Source organism: Varroa destructor, unplaced genomic scaffold (assembly GCF_002443255.2).
Source record: "Varroa destructor unplaced genomic scaffold, Vdes_3.0 BEIS01000006.1, whole genome shotgun sequence".
Classification (NCBI taxonomy): Eukaryota; Metazoa; Arthropoda; class Arachnida; order Mesostigmata; family Varroidae; genus Varroa; species Varroa destructor.
In genome coordinates, this window is record NW_019211459.1 from 7,103,604 (window position 1) to 7,120,774 (window position 17,171).

At 44.2% G+C, this 17,171-nt stretch overlaps 2 protein-coding genes across 3 annotated transcripts in view; one reads left to right on the forward strand and one right to left on the reverse strand.

Moving 5' to 3' along the window:
• LOC111252600 (uncharacterized) overlaps positions 1-17,171 on the reverse strand; it is a 213,519-nt gene that overhangs the window by 56,946 nt on the left and 139,402 nt on the right. The gene's annotated exons all lie outside the window — the stretch shown is intronic.
• Positions 2,352-17,171, forward strand: part of LOC147754800 (uncharacterized) — a 77,276-nt gene continuing 62,456 nt past the window's right edge. For both annotated transcript variants that reach the window (XM_086993926.1, XM_086993927.1), the window contains exons 1-2: positions 2,352-4,822; positions 5,035-5,219. In XM_086993926.1, coding sequence (XP_086850052.1) covers positions 4,459-4,822; positions 5,035-5,219 — 549 coding nt within the window. In that variant the 5' untranslated portion in view covers positions 2,352-4,458. The remainder of the gene's footprint in view (positions 4,823-5,034; positions 5,220-17,171) is intronic.

Below are 17,171 nucleotides of genomic sequence, written 5' to 3' on the forward strand. Positions count from 1 at the left end.
TAGAACAACAACAACAACAACAACTACTACTACTACTACTACTACGCCATTAGTAGCAGCCAATTTTTGGTCAGTTCGTTCTTTTTTTGATGTCGTTAATACATCAACTCTCAACGCACTCTGGGGATTTTATGGACAAGGGAAATAAACCGAATCCCAAGACGCTCGTTCTGTTCGGGTACTGCGATTACTGCTGTTGAGGCCGACGGCAGTTCGCACCTTGTCGCCATCTGCTTAGCAGCGTCTGTCGCGGCCAGCTCAAAAGGCTACCTTTTTCTGCTCTCTAGTGACTTCTTCGCTCGAACTGAACAAGTCCGCTAGTTATACAGCAACAGTATTTCCTGACTGATCGCAACTGAAGGCCCGGTTTGTACAGTCTAGTTTCGCGCATGAGCTGCTGTTTTTGTCTCGTTTCTTTACGTCGTTGTTGGCTTATTACCAACGCCTGCTCATCGGGAGTTGACCTGCGGTAGCCGCAGGAACTGCTGTTGCTATTGCTATTGATGTTGGCCTTTCCAGTGGATCCTCCATATTGGCCGCCGCTGGTGCCACCAGCAGTTGAAACAGCAGCGGCTGGCAGCATTTCATCCGGTGCCCCGGATGACCTCTGATCCCTCCGGTGGTCGGTGTCACGGCCTTGCCATCGAACAATGCTCCTGCTTAAACAGCAGTGGCAACGGCTGCATGAGGATCAAGAACAGCGGCGGCGGTGTTACTGCCATAGAAGGTAGCATTAGCAGTCAGCTGAAGTCAGCAGAACAAGTTGAGCCATCGTATCCTCATCTGACGCTCGATACCACGGATAGATCGTGGTCGGTGTCAGTCTGCTGGCGTTCTTCGACCGTGCGCGGTCGTGCCGACGGCTCGTCAACAACAGCCCGCTGTTGCCGGTCACCAAGCGGGAGGAGCTAGATTCTGACATGGATGCACCAACGACCATCGCTAGCATTACTTTTACGGCTACTACTAGCATGACTTGTATTCGTCTGACTACTTCGCCCCTCGTGCTGCGCTGCAATGTCATGTTCACCTTTGTGCTGTTCGTGATGCCACCGCCATGAGGATCACATTGCTACCGTGCCACAGTCACTGCTGCCGCCACCATTCTAGCAGTGGGATTGAGCCTCTATGGATCAGGGCAACATATCGATGCACTAAGTGGCAACTGCAAGAAATCGAAGAGGAAGACGAAATGGACTGTCTATATGATCTGCTAGTCGTTACCAGCGCTAGGCGACCTGCCAAACAACGAGAACCAAATAGGCTTAGCGCTAGAGGACACTGCGGCGGAACAACGACTTGAAGTCTAATATCATACGACGGACAGATGAACGAATGACTAGATACGAGGGCAAAAAAACTACCTGAACAGGAGTTCGAACCGCGCGTCATGATCGCCTGTACATCGTTCATAGGACTCGCTAGGTGTGCGTGCATCAGTCGAAATTGCAAGATGAAAACTCGGAATGATGCATGGGTAATGGCGGGAACAATAGTTTACGAAGGGTTGACGATTTCCGTAAAACCTAAAGGCATAGTGGTGGCAAAAGTTATGGTGGTTGCACCTTTTGTAAACTTTGTCCTGTATATGAGAAGAAAAAGAAAAACGAAGTTATTTCAAGTATCTGCTTAAGAACGCACTCTTATTTACGGAGTGAATTAGTCTCTAGGCTAGGTTTGATTATTAAGGCTGTCGTTAGCAGTCAATGTGACAGTAGGCCATAGTCGACAAACCGTATAGGGATACAAGTGTATTTCTTCTACATGTTCAAAAAAACAACTTTTAGTGTATCTTTGAATTTTGTTAACGACTGACTAACAAAATCATAGCAGTGTTATGGGTGAAAAGATGTTTATTAGGTATCTATTTATGATTATATCAGGCTATAGCCCGATTCGCGCGCCCATTAGGTGCCCCTTCGCCAGACAATTTCAACACTATGGTATTATGTTCTTGTCTGCTCTATTCTTTATCCATCTGTTTTTGTATTCGTCATTTGATTTCTCAATCATTTCGTGTTTTTTTTTTTCGTGATTCTTTCTTATCGAACTTCCTTCACACATCAATTTTTTGAACGATTTTGTCTGTAGGCTTCGTAATTACGTATATTTATGAATGGTTGTTCAAATCGCCCGAAATTACCGAGAACAGGTCCTTCCATAAGCATTGACAGCTTGCATTGGGCTAAGCCTTGTTTTAAATGTTTCTTTTATTTTCGTATTGTTGCTATTTTTCTAAAACGACATCTATATATACGATGTCTACATATATATATATATATATATATATATATATATATATATATATATATATATATATATTGTCGCGGCTGGTATTCGTCCGAGAATAGGGTCCACTGTTGGTGTTCTTATCATTGTCATCCAGTGGCCGCTTAGGAGCTGTTGACCCATTCATGTTATCTTCTATTGGTTTCGAACTTGTTGCATACGTACAATTCTTTTTTATTTTTTACACGACCAAAAAATGGTTCATCGCTTAAAGAGAGACGAGTGGCAGCAGTTAGTCAACTGGACCATAACTTCCTTTCAACTTACTTTGACTTTGAATGCTAACTGTCTGACCGGATACACTTTGAATCTAGTGACCGTTCCACTCACCGCATTACTGGTAACAGAACTTAGGAGAAACTAGGGTGCTGGCAACATCGGAACTATCTGCTGTCGACAATGGCGTTGAAGTGCAAACAAATACTGAAAAAGGTTCGTGCTCATGTTAATGATGTTTCGGATACGGAGTCGAGCGGGAACTAGGAACGTGTCGCGGATGCGCCGTATGAGGTACTACTCAAATATCGTAAGGGTCTTTTCTCGATGTATTCATAGCGAGCATCTACCGCGTTCGTGGATGCTTATGTAGGCTCATAGTAGTGGCCAAGACTTTGATCGAAATTTGATTTTGTGATAAATTTCATATACAATTAGTATACTTTACGTCCTTTGTTTTTACCGCTTGTAAAATAATCTTAAGTCTCTGTTTAGTATACTCAGTCAGCAACCACAGTTCGAACTAATTTCCAAAAACACCTCGCCATGGAGTGACACTTCACTAGTTATATCTACGGAGCCAGCCTACTCCAAATCCCAAAACAATGTGCCGATGGATATAAGGGATACTTCGTAGTGGTCTATTTGTTTGACATACGTTTAAAATTTTAATTATAGATATACCTCTTCAAAGCAATGGCATGTAAACGACTGAATTGTGCGGATCACGGTATGCCGTTGCTGCTTGCTGGCTGGCCAGCTCGGCCTCAGACGCTGCTAGACTCCGCCGGTTAGACCGAACCCAGATCCCGGTGATGGTAGTGTGGTTGACTTCATTTAGTCCCTTCAAGCGAAACGACAATGTGGATCGTCTTGGGGTTGTCTGTTTCGGTGTTCTCCGCCTTATAGACATGGTATTACATTTGACTCAAAACGCGTTCGACAGGCCAATCCCTTCGGAGAGATGAACCTGCTGCTTTGTCAGAGGGTACCTCACCTACTTCCCGCACCTCTAATTGTTATCCTCCGACGGTTCAGTCCGTGGCAGTCATTCGTACTGGTGATGCTACAGGTACATCGTGGCAGGCGCTAGTTTCAAGGGTGCGTCATAGGCATCTGATAAGTTTGGTGAACGGTCGTGTATTTAACTAGTATATCGTCTTGTATAAATGTGGCCTTACGTTCAACATTGTGAACGAAAGCTGCCTTCTGAAGCCATTTTGTCCCCGCCCAGCTCGAAAAAATGCATAGTTACCCGAGTCTGTTTGTTTCCCTCTTCCAAGATTATGCTCTTTCTCGATTTGACCAATAGGTTAGTTAATCCAATCCACTGTACCTTAACGCATCGCGTTTATATCCGTATATCGATGCGTCTTCAGTGTGCGATGGCATTACTTTTGCGACATAGCGTTGATGTATGCGGACCTGTCTATCGCCACACCCTGAGAAGCGGATGCTCATAGAACGAATGAACCAAAAAACGGCCGGCCGGTAGGTCCACACCTCTGTACTTGTCGATGATGCACTTGTTCGCCCGTAAAACGCCCCCTCCGCCTGTGTCTGCCGCCACGGCCGTGATCATAATCAAACAACATCTCCCTCACCATCAGCGCTGTGAGATAGACTCAGTTGAGCCCGCGGTCATCGTAGAAGCAATAGCACATGAGTGGAGCCGATGGAACAAGTTGACTGAAAAAATTGAAGCCATAAATATATATATATATATCTACGCTCACTAACGCACGCGTAATTATGCAAGTCCAACCTCACTGGTAGAAACCAATGGTGACGGCGGCGGTAGCTGTCATTGTGAGGGGAATCAAAAAGACGACGAATATCTCTGATAAAATAAAACCGAAACAACGCTTAAAGGCAAAACGGGATCCATTACCCCCAGAGAGTGGAGTTATGCGCTGAGAGCAGGTACCGCAGCAGCGACAACAACAATAATGGATGGGTCTTGGATGGACATCGACAGAGAAGATGAGGAAAACGAGGTTACGAGCGAAGTTTGTAGACGAGAAACGTACCTCCTCGTTTTCTCTCCGAAGATTGCGTTGTCGTTGTTTCTGTTGTTATTGCCATTGTCGTTGTCGTCGTCGTCACTTTTCATCTGCAGGAACCAAAGGCAGGGCGTGGGCCGAACGACGGCCGACAATCAACACTGTCGGTCCCGGCACAGACTGGCGCGGCAGTTGTGAGCTATTGGTTGCTTTCGAAGTGAGCAGAACTTTGTGGCGCGATTCGGGAGTGGCCGCAATTTGGCCTACGGATTCGGTCAGACCCATCATCGATACGACAAGAAGAGTAACAGCAGGTAACGTTCGCTCTAGTTCCTCTGCTCGAAGCCACAGACTTCAGTATATTTTTACAGGTAGAGAGCAAAATTGAGCAGATCTATATCCATATAGATGAGCGGCAAGTGTATGCGGTAGAAACTTGGCTGTCGCTGCTAATGCTGCCGCCAATGCAGCTTTGAATGACGGCTACGTATCGAACCGAAGAGGTAAACAGGATCTTGCTCCACAGGGGGTACCATTCGACGACAATCGCGTCGTAATAGTCGCAGCAGCAACAACAACAACAACAACAACAAGAAAAGCAGGTGTACGGCTCAACATTGGACCCAGCCCACAACAACAATAACAACAACAGCGCTGTCCGTCCGATTACTCGACGAAACAGGCTATCACCCATCGAGCAGTTCGTCCAAGGTTTGTACTTACGTAGCCAACTGTGCTAATTTAGTTAAGAGCTATTACCAAAACGGATGAGCAGGAAAAATGTCAGGAAAAATCTGAAATTACGGAACAGTGATTGTTGAATGAAACAACTTAACATTCGTATCATTTAACAAGATATAGATCGCGTGGAAATGCACACGAGCGCAGAGAATGGCGCTAGTCTTTTGCTTGCATATATATATATATTTAATAACCGCTGCGCCCGCTGGTACTAAATAAAATAGCAAATAACGCTTTCATATTCAGAACGAAATGGGTCTGGCATCAAAATACAACATCTATGTGGTACCAGTAGAGAGTTTTTTTCATTTTTGAACAAAAATTGTCGTCGGTACGCTTTTTTAGCTGGCCATTCCGACGCACTTCGCCAGTAACCCTAACCTATTTTTGGGTCCCGTTCGTGGTAGCTGTACCATTGTTTTGGTTGGGGGTTTTCAAACGTTTACGTAAAAACCTACATACATACATACATACATATATATATTAGCTACGATGGAGGTGACCAGACAACCTGTGGCTTCACCTGTACGAGCGTAAAGCACTCAGATGCGGTCGATGCAGTGACCTTTCCTCCAAAAGTCAGTCCCCGTTTCCCCCGAATTGTTGTTAGCATTTATGTGTAACTAAAAGGAATAATAACAACGACAAAGGCCGAATTAACAATAAGCAGTAAGGCAGAGCCCGTGGAGGCCGAGAGTTCAGAAAACTATTATAGGAGCTCCAGCAATCGGAACTTAAACGAAATTATTATTACACAACTTAGCTTAGTTAGTGAAATCGCGCAATAGCTAGTAATGAGAAAAGATCTGCTTTAGCCCTTCATCCATGAGAGTTTCGTTGCTTCAAGTGGTTCAGAAGAACGATAAAACCCGTTCTTCTGGAACCACAACGGTAACAGCGTTCGAAACGATCGGCGGCAGTCTTCGTTCGCCATCGCAGCCAATCGCCATAGTCGAAAATCGTTTTCAAGACAAAGGCTGAACATGGCGGTTTGGGTGCGTTAATCTCTCGCTCCATGTTCTTAAGGTGTGCAGAGACTTTCGAAGGAATGACTTTTGGTTAATACGTTAAATTTTCCGAGCCTCGTTGGCAATTAAAGTGAAAAGTGGATGTCTTCAAAAGACATTGGCCTACTGTGAGCAACGCATCGTGGGAACAGCTAAATGGACTCTTCGCCCCTATCCAGGAAACTAGCGCGATACGTTTGCGACCTCCGAAATCGACGAATCGAAAACGTAGTCGCTCCTTAGTCAGTCGTTGGCCGATTGTTTGTGCAGACTATTACACAAACAGGAAGCGTCGGTAGAACGTTACGAACAGTGGATAGACGAAATCAGAAATTGGAAGGTTAACAGACCGTCGCGGGCCTCTGTCTCGAACTAACAAACTCTGAATACGTAGGGCCCGTCCTACGTATTCAGGGTTTGACAATAAACAAAATAGTCGCAATCTGTCTATATTCATTCAATCAGCTCTTCACCGTGAAGGTAGTAATCTGCCGGAGGCCATTTGGCCTGCCATCTTCTTGCGTTACCATGTTAATTTCTTAGATTACGAGAAGCACAGGCCGTACGAAGGTCGGTTTTGGAATATAAATAGTTTACCAGTTGCTTTTATTGGGATCACTCACATTTGTCTAGTATCTATTCTGTGACAGGATAAAATAAAAACTACTTATAAAAGCGTTTTTGTAAGCTAGCAAGCGAAGGCCTTATGCTGTCTTCAGAGGCACAACTTCACGTTCGAATACGCGATGCAGGTCAGCCATTACTGTTGTGTTCTACTTTAGCCCTACATTGCCGGACCGACACGGTCAACCGAAGACCGAATTCATTTCGAAGAGATTTCGTAAACGTGACGTTGCCATTCTGATTATATATGTTTCCGCTAGTGGGACTACTATACGCTCATTGAATCAATGAAAACGTGCTTTACCCCCAAAGATCTCAATAAACGAATAATGATGAATAGTTTACAAATAGCAAGCGACCACTGTATATATACATATCTATTTATCTATCTATATATACATAGATGTATAAATAAATTGCTTAATGCCTCATCTTTTGCGATGTCTGTGAAGCGCCGTTCCAACCTTCGCTATAATGACAACGATAATGGTCGCGATAAACACGGCATATATATAATTTGAAAACCTCTGAGCGATCTAGAGAAAATTCAATAAATAGGAAACATTCTCGCTGCACTAAATCGAACTTAAGATCACCCCATTCGAAGCAACGAAAACGTGTTTATGCTCCCCAAACCACGCGTCATGGAACGATGAAAGTCGAATCGGCAGCGGGTACCGGGACTCGTTTTCCACGAGGACGGTTCCACTGAGAAATTGCATTCGTATGGAGCCAGTGTTCCTTTACTAACAACAACATGTCATCATACGTTCCGCAATGACGAAGCTCTGACCTGTTTGTGCAGGACAAATGCATTCAGCATGCTAGCTCCCTTCCTGCTACGAATGGATGAATTTTGTATAAAACGCATCTACACGTAGACTATAGCTATTTCGCTTACGCAGACGCATACGGATACACAAAGACATAACGCAGTTTTCATGCCACCTGACGGCTGTCCACGTTCGTGTCACTGTCGTGGCTCAGTCGGACAGCCAAATATCACATACATACATACATACATACATACATACATACATATATACATACATACATGTTTGATTGGCTTGCGTCCGTCGTTCTTTAGCTGGCTCAGGCGAATTCGCTCGCCGCGACTGGGCAGAGCTTTGATAGCCAGCGTCGATAAAGAGATACAACTAATCAAATAGCAACGTGAAGGTGAGAAACAAGATTGACGCTAGCCAAAAGCTTCATTCACGACATCGAAGATCACAGTGCACTGGCTGCATTTGTCACATAGTAAGCGGTAGACCCGCAAGGTTCGAAGTTAGCCCTCATTACACCGTGTTTACCTCACGAAGGCAAATATTTAGACCAGCTGCATTCAATTTGGTCAGACAAAGATGTGATATATAGCCCCAGAGTTGAAATGTCAGTCACTTGTGCCCGAGTAATTCAGAAATCAAATGTTAATATTGTTCGAAACACTCGCATCTAATATATCGGATCTGAGAATCGTCGCTGTTTTCAGTGCAGAGAAGAGTCAGCGAAATGGTCTTGTGTATATATATATATATATATATATATATATTGTGCGTATAAACCGGGTATAAATAAGACGTTGGAAGTGGGACATGTTTTTGTATAGTACGAGTTGGAGCGGCGACTGTTAACTTCGTATACAAGACTAGTCCTTGCTATAAAGCTGTGATTTTTTTCATTTTAAATTCAAAATCCTATGCCTCGACTCATCTCACATATTTTTCGTTATTATTCAACAAACAGGTTCATCCGCTGGTTAGAAGGGTGTGGCCCACCCTAGGCAGCTAACAGATTAACCTTTGATGAGACGGCAGCTATTGTGGCAGTCGCGTAACTGCAAGGTAAATTTTAGTGCGGCTTCTTTCAGTCAACGGCTTGAAAAGCAGAAAATTGGGGGACGACAAGCGAAAAACGGAACACAACCAGCGACGCCCTTGTTCAACAAGACACCAGACAGACCCATATAACTGTTGTGGTAACTGTAATACTTACAGCCTGATAGCTAACTTGTCTGACGACCCGCTGCTGCTGATGCTGCTCATAACGCTATCGGCTCGTCTTCGCCAAGTAAATCTAAAGGCTCGTCTTCATTGGAAGTGTTCAGTTCATATGTTTTTCGTTTGTACGGGCTTGCTCCGCACGGCCATCAAGTCGGACGCACGTTGGCCTGGACGATTGAAGCCGGTTAAACGTCAAAGTCAGCGTTGACGACTTCGAAACTATCGTACCTGTAGACAAGTAAGCCTGACCCAGACTAATGAGTCGGTTATTTCCTTTCTTCTTTAAAATAAAGAGCCCTCCAACGCTTAGGCGCACATGTGCATATAAGGCGTGGGCGAAACCAATAGCAGGTTCAACATCAATGGCTTCAGTGAGTAACCCGTGACTATTCATCGCGTATTCATACGAGCAGACAGCGTACGCACGAGGCGGTGTCGTCGGATATTGACGACTGAGCAAAAGTCTACGCATCCAAGTTGGGCCATTATCGACAAAAAACGAGCTTTTGAAGGGCGACAGCACCGCTAATGGCGAAGGCGCACCGTGTTCCTGCTGTGACACCCCCACAAACGGCTTCAATCCTTATTCGATTCCGTAGTACACGAATGTGGCACTGGACTAGCCAGACCGGGGTAGATGCACGATGAAGGTATCTTGCTGTTGCGGAAACTCTACCTCCAATCTCGTGCAGCTCATAGGGAAACAAATATAAAATCATAGTTCAGCAGGGGATATCATTCCGCGTAGCGTTCTCTGTAGTGGCTCGAGGATTCACCTGCGGATCGGGATAGACTTGATAGCAGTCTCTGCTAAGTCAACAAACTTAAGACCAAAATATATTTGTAGCGACAAGTCGTGATTTTGGGCCTTTACCTCTGGCGCGACACTGAACATATGGATTCGTTCCGCGGAGACGTCCACTGACGCTTACGATTGTACTACGGTTTAGCGAAGAGCGTTTCGGACCAGTAGTAACGGTCCTTTCTACCAGCAGCCTTATTACTGATAAATATCATAATTTTTCGCTGAAAATTACAAAAGCGCTTGGAGCTGGCTTATTGAGATGCTTAGATGAATTGTCATTATTTCTGTTAAGTCTAATTACGCGCTCATACGTTCATGGCTTCCATTTTGGCACCGGATTCGCTTTTGCCGATGTTAGTATTATTAATATTTATAGTTCACAGTATTCATACTTAGCTCTCCAGATCGATGTTTCGGGGAGCCGTTCTGGCCTGCCTAGTCCAGGTCCAGCGCGGAGTTTCCCATTTGGCCAGTTGCTGCGGCTCGAGCGAAACCGAATGCAACGAAAAAGGCCACAAGTAGCTACAGCCTGGCGCTGACTCGTCAGACCAGATCGATCAGATCACCCCCAGCAATTGGACTGGCGAGGATGACGAGTAGCTCGTCACTGCATTGTTGGCGGTATCCAAAATTGTTGACGAACGATGAAATATCGTTATTTGAATAATGATATTTACTAGCAGCATAAATAACATACATGGTTCCACCCTCAACGGCTCCAGAAAGATCAATATTATCTCATCACTGTTCTAATCATCAGCCGTTCACTCATATCATATCCATAAACACAGTCCATCTAATAGTAATACTAATATTAAGGCCCAATGTCATCGGTAGTATCAACGTCCAGCCGCAAAAGTAGAAGCGATCAATGAGTACGTTGACGGAATACATAGATAAATATTGTAGGCGAATAGCAGACAATATCATTGCGCTATGATCGCCGCAGTGGATATCAGAAGCGTCACAGCAGTTGGCTGGTCCGTATCGTCACAATTACGCTGAATAGAGAATATTGGTAACAAGTGGTAAGCAAGAAATTCGGCTCGAGAGAGACGTCAATGTAGATTCTATATGAGAACAATCAAAAAAAGAAGCAGGGGGTACAGGTATAGGGACAAGTTACGCTCTGACCAACAGCGCATAGTCGTCGTCGTCGTCGTCGTCATCATCATCGTCGTCACACCGTCATGAAGGCAAGTGCCTTCGACGAAGAAGAAAGCTGATTAGAACTGTGTATTTACTAGGGCTTAACTAATCTGGATCTCCGTTTGTGGCGTAATCGAGTCCCACTATTATTAATATTATGATTGTTATGATTCGTGCCGCTGTCTCTCCGGAACGGGAGATTATTGTTGTCGTCGACGGTACTCGCCTTCGGGAAGATCGCTTCCATGAACAAAATAAGAGGAACGATACGAATCGACGCTGGACGCGATGTTTGAGAGATAAAGCAACAAAGCAATTATTTTTCCATTGCACTATCGTATCTTTCTGTCTATTTTTCGGTAGCTAATCGTACGACCTACGTCGTGTTGTGAGTGATCTTTGTTGTGCGTCAATTTTATCCAGTAATAGCTGTTTTTTTTTTCTGTTTCTGTTTGATGCGCGTTATTGTCGCTTGTCTTCGCTTACCACTGTACTAGAGCTAGCAGTACAGCATCGACGGCTTTTGCCCTCGCAAGGGCTACTTGCTTTGATCCCTGTGATTCACCTATACGACGTTAACGTTGTTTTTGCGTTTTTTTTTTTTTCGGGAGTACTTGGAGGTTTGGTCAAGAACGCGTACCACCGAAGTAGCACTTCTGTTACCATCATATTCGTGCCACTATCAGTTGGCAGTTTGCCTATTACTAGAACTTCCAAACAAAGTCAAGTTAAACTATCAGGCCAACTAAGTTCTCGTGCATTCAGTTGTTAAGTAGCGAAAACAGCAGCAGCAGCAGCAGCATTAAATGCGTGTATTTTTCCCTAAAATGTCGCGTACGCGGGCAGACCTACGCATCGACGAAAAAAGCGATATTCTAAGGACGGCTTGCTTGCTTGCTTACCATTCAGTAATTACTAATAAGTTATGATGACCATGTAGTACCAAGGATATATTGCGGACGAAGGAACTACCCATACGCGGTTGTGGTGTCACGGCGTTCGTTTATTTGCCCTACAAAGGCGATTTATAAAGACCCACCCAATGGCTGACAAAGTGTCTCGCTGCAAAAACACATTGGGCGCGTATGTAGTCCACAAGTAGCTCACGCATGGAACATCAGTATACTGCAAAAAACAATTAAATAATTCAAAAATAGATAAAAAGAATGACTACATGGGCTGTTGGTGATCATGCTGTCGTTGTGCCTGTAAAGGACCAGGAATATTCTATCTACATAAGCGTTGGCCTTAACGGTTACCAAATGCATGCATTTCTAACAGCCAAAGTAAGACTATGAACATCATCTGACTCACGAAGATCTGATCTATTCTTTGGCTTTCGTCGATGGCTGTGAAATGAAATATCTTGACATGGGCACCCTAAAGTGTTCCTACATACGGACATCTTGTTTAAGTTTGAATCGAACTCAATAAAAACAACCCTCGTATGCTTTCTCAATAGATTCACATAGTAGTGTAGCATTGTATCAGGCCATATGGTGGGTTTCGTCCTTTCTTTTCGTCTTGTCGTGCCAGTTTTTCCCATCGAAATTCCTTTGCCTTCGTTTACTACGTGTAGTTCGGCCTGGGCTATCTCTTTGTCATTCAAGAGTATCTTGATTTCGTTCGTCAAAAATATCGTGTTTTTTGTCCTTGTTCACATAAAACATTAAGTATTAGTTCGCACCCGCACGTTCGTTAGCGTTGACTATATGCGCGGGCGATGCTAATATTAAAGCGGTTCCTTAGCGTGCTCTGTCTTTCGTTTTTCAACGAAGATATTTCCCTCTTAGGGAGTCTCTCGTTACTGGTAAAATGCCCATTATTTTACCGCCTTTAGTTTGGTGCCGTTCCATCGAAGCGATAGGCCGTGTGCTTTCCGAGCAGAGGGCGTTTCAACACTGCAACTTCCATACCAATAATGAGCGCTATTGTAGAGCACTGGATGTCGTGTGTTCGGTAGAACATGTGAAGGATATTGAAATAAGTAGATGGCAAAAAAATGTGTACAAGCGACACATCGTAAACGTAGCGATCGTTATTTAGCGTCGTCGTTCGTTCTACATGAATCATCGAGAAGAGCTCGATAGAGACCTTCGTATGGCCTTAGCTAGTAACGACAATCAAAGGCACTGTCTGTAGGGTGAAACGGTCAGCTAGGCATGTTCTAGGTTATAATTAGGCGTCGTCGGTGATGTCACTAGTATTGTTGTTATAGGCGTTTTACTTTTAAACGGGATATATGATTGCCGTGTGTTTTCGTGGCACGCTGCCAAAATTAGAAATAGCCAAAACAGCAACAATGTCCTCCAATCAAGAACGTGTTTCGACTTGTTCTAAATCTGGTATTAAGCCCCGTAAATGTTTGCCACCCTCCCGATTCTCCAGTGTGTAAACAGAGACGACCGTCATTACAAACGGTCACTACTTTTAGATTTTCTCAAATGAGCCCTTTGCAACGATAAGGTACGACGCCTTTCACTCCACAGGTAATCCGAAAAAACAATTCAATTGATCATTTACTATTCATTCATTGTCGGACGATCAACGACGACCATTCATAGAATCGTATCGTGTGTCGCTATTACATAATCAATATAATCGCTGCGTATATTCGGTGCGGTACGCAATGTATCGACCAGATACTTCAGGCGGGGTATTCTACGAGAAATCGTTTGACAGGCCCCGTACACACGCACAGCGACAAATCAAGTCGGACAAAACACCTTTATTACCGAGAAAAACTAATTCTATTTTTTTTTCTGTAGCAAAGTTTAGCGATTTTTGCTTGCGAATAAACGTATATACTCGACCCAGCTGGCGGGAAAGCGTTACCTATTAGAAAAGTTCGTTAGCGGCGATAGGTAGGTGCTATCATACCAGCACCGTTTTCTGTGTGTCCAGACAGTCGGGTTAGATCCAATCGGTTGACATGTAACACCAGCGAAGACTACTTCGGCATCGTCATCAGTGGCACCGACGACAAGACCACCATCAACAGCGGCAGCGGCGGTAAGAGCGAACGCTGCCGCACAAGCAACCGTATGGCAGTAAGCTTGATTGCTGGTGTTGCCAAGATCGGCCGAGAACGTTTGACACTTGAATGCTGACCTTTAACCCCCTCCAGATTTAGGGAAAAACAGCAGCAACGATGACAGTTACAGCAAAAAAAGCAACCGCCGCGTCGGCCTCCGGTGGCACAAGTTGGGGCAACGACAATGGCTTCAGCAGCATAAACCAGCCACCAAAATGCCTACACGGATAACCGAACAAGGAACGCTGAAGGTGAAGGTGACATCAAGGTCTTATGAAACGAGGTTTTAGGTGTTGTTCGATCAGACGAATCAACGATAGCCGCTCTTACCTGAGGATTCGCGCAGTCCGTCTGTATAAATAGAAGTCAGCGACGAATCAAATCACCTCTTTAACGTTTCACTGGATACCTGCTTCTACCAATACGACCCTTATCGCCATAGATTACCATTAGAAATATATACAATAAACAGCTTAAAAATAAGAAAAGTCCAGATTCCTTTTAGTCTTGTCGATTATTTTGACTCGTGTACATAGATCAGGTGAGTGATAGACGGTCAAACATGTGCGCGTATAGCGTGGTATAATTGTGAATGGGTTTTGAAAGTTATAGACGTATTCTATAATACATTAGATGACCCGATGGGACGTGTCTTCGATAAATGCCGTACAGCGTCGTAGGCGTTCATCTTTTGCTATCTTCCTTCTACTAAAGCACTGAATAGCAACTGGAAGTATCCTGCAACATAGAATTCATAGGCGACCAAGGACTTTGTTGAATCATTATCATTATTGTCAACAACGTAATGGCGCCAACGTGAACTAACTGATATTATCTGATAGTGATCGCGCAGAGATGTGCCTTAAGCCAAAGGTCTCTCAAATTTTTCCCGATGACAGGCGAGGTGACATGTATAACGTAACACCTGCAGAAAGCCATCCGTTATAGCACTGAGTGCCCGAACGGGGCATTTGCCGTACCAGCAAGAGTTACACAATTGTCAACCTCCCAGTGGTCGGGAGTAATACTATTGCTACTCACGAGGCATATTGATAAGCTCAGAAATCGGCGGTTCGGCGCCATTTCAAAAACATCACTATACCAAATACCAAGTTGACATGAAGCACTGGGTTTTCGCCCAGTATAATAATACTTTTTAGCTTGAAACTAGCCCTTATGACAACAGCTTTGCATATTGTATGGATGGGTTTCAGCAGTCATACAGTAATTAAGTCACTATGAAATAATGCATTTACTCTAGCTAGGAGCTTCTAGAAGCGTAAATGAAAACAACAATCAACACACACACATGCCTAACTTCATAACGGTAATCGGCTACCTTCGGTAGGGATTTTATGGTTTCCTGGATAGGTCAACAGGAGAACAAAACACGCCAAAGATATTGATCGGCTGAAAAAAATAAAGGATGCCCTTGGGATCGGGCCAGTTATTTCATAGAATTTCATCTCATCGTATTGTATTCACCAGTAACTCTACCAACGATAGGGAGTACAAGTAGCTGAAGACAGGGTCAATCACATCAGTCCGCAGATCGGCGCTTCTAGACACTTGCGTATCCAATGGCCTCTGCCAGCCATAGCCTTTTACGTCGATTACGTATTGACGAATTTCGTACAGAATTGAGTTGCGATAAAGCCAAATCGAGATGACTGCATTTAGAAGGTACTTACGCTTCCACTGGCCAACACGAGGGCGACGTGTCGTTCAGCCACGAGGGCCTCCAATGAAAAGCACAGCACCAGCTTCTTTAGCTGGCCCCTTCCTTCACGAACTATATCTGGCTTGAATTTGTATAGTGGATATTTTTCTATGCGTTTTTAAGCGAACGATAATACGATGAGATAATGACAACTGGGCGAAAGCGCAAAGGCCACTCATTGAGGCTCGATTCACTCACTTGTTTCAATGTGTTGGTCAACAAACCAGCCTGCCAGGTCCTCCTTCCACCCCCCTTTGTTTTGGGAGACTGTGCGTTGCTCTTTCAATAAACCAGATAATAATAATAATAATAATAATAATGTATAAAGTAGGAGCGATCTCGGACGCCGATGATGATAGTGATGCTCTTTCGGAGGGTCTCTAGTACTTTGTCGATGTATTTTTTCGCGTCCCCAATTTTTCTCTGGATTCGATTGGGCTGGATTTTGTGTTGGTCGTCTAAGATAGGATGTGATAAGGATTCTACCAGAGGATAACAGATTAGGAAAGGACGGGTTTCGGTGGTTTTTCATGCGTCTTCCTCTCGCTTTAGTTGTTTCAGCTGTAGCCGTACAGACCGAAGACAGACAGAACGCGTCGATCGCGTAGTTGTGTACAAATGCAATCAATATATTTGTATACTCATTGCCGCTGATGTTCTTTGTTTTTTTTGTATGCATCGTATGCATTTGTGTGCCTGCCTGCCTGGCTGCCTGGCTGCCTGCCTGCCTGCCCGCCTGCCCGCCTGCCTGGCTGCCTGCCTGTATGTATGTATGTATGTATGTATGTGTCTGTTGTGCGCTGCGTTGTCTGGATATACCATTCGTAATGACATTATATCGATATTATTTCTTTTATCGCTAATTGAATTTTGCACGCTGCTAGACAATATTCTTCTCTGTTCCAGTCTCTTCGCTTTTTAATCAACGAAAAAGCAAACACGAAAAACCAGAAGCTTCGTTTTCTCGAACGCCATTGCAAACTTACGTTAGTCATATACACACACACCTGGCTGCGACATGGGTGGACGATGGCTGATCCCAGCGCCGATTCGACGGCGCGAAATTCAAATCTACAGGCTATATCTTATCGCATCTAACAAGACAATGGCTGCAATAATAATAATGATATTCATATCCAATTGGCTCATCAGCGAGTCTCAGAAACGGTACACACTTAGTTACTTTATTAGCTACGCATGGCCTAGTAAAGTGCTATGAACCCTGCCAATATTCGGCTCGGACATACTTGCGAGGCGCGAATCGTTTCAGCCGACTTGTCATTATGAAGAGATTTGTCTATTACAAACAGAAGAAAAATTGTCTTGATCATTTCTCTGCTATTTGATAACACTGCGATCAAAACACTGACACTATCTCGCTAGGGTAGATAGCCCGTACAAGAAGCTTAGTTCGTTAACGAAATAGCTGTTCCCAGATGAACACCAGGCGGCACAGTCATGTACAAACATAGTAAACTGGCAAAAAATATTAAATAATAATCACTTACTAACAAGCTCAAAGAGGCGATTTATTGTTGCGCCAATACGCTAGCACGACCTTCGCTGGACCCAATCGAATG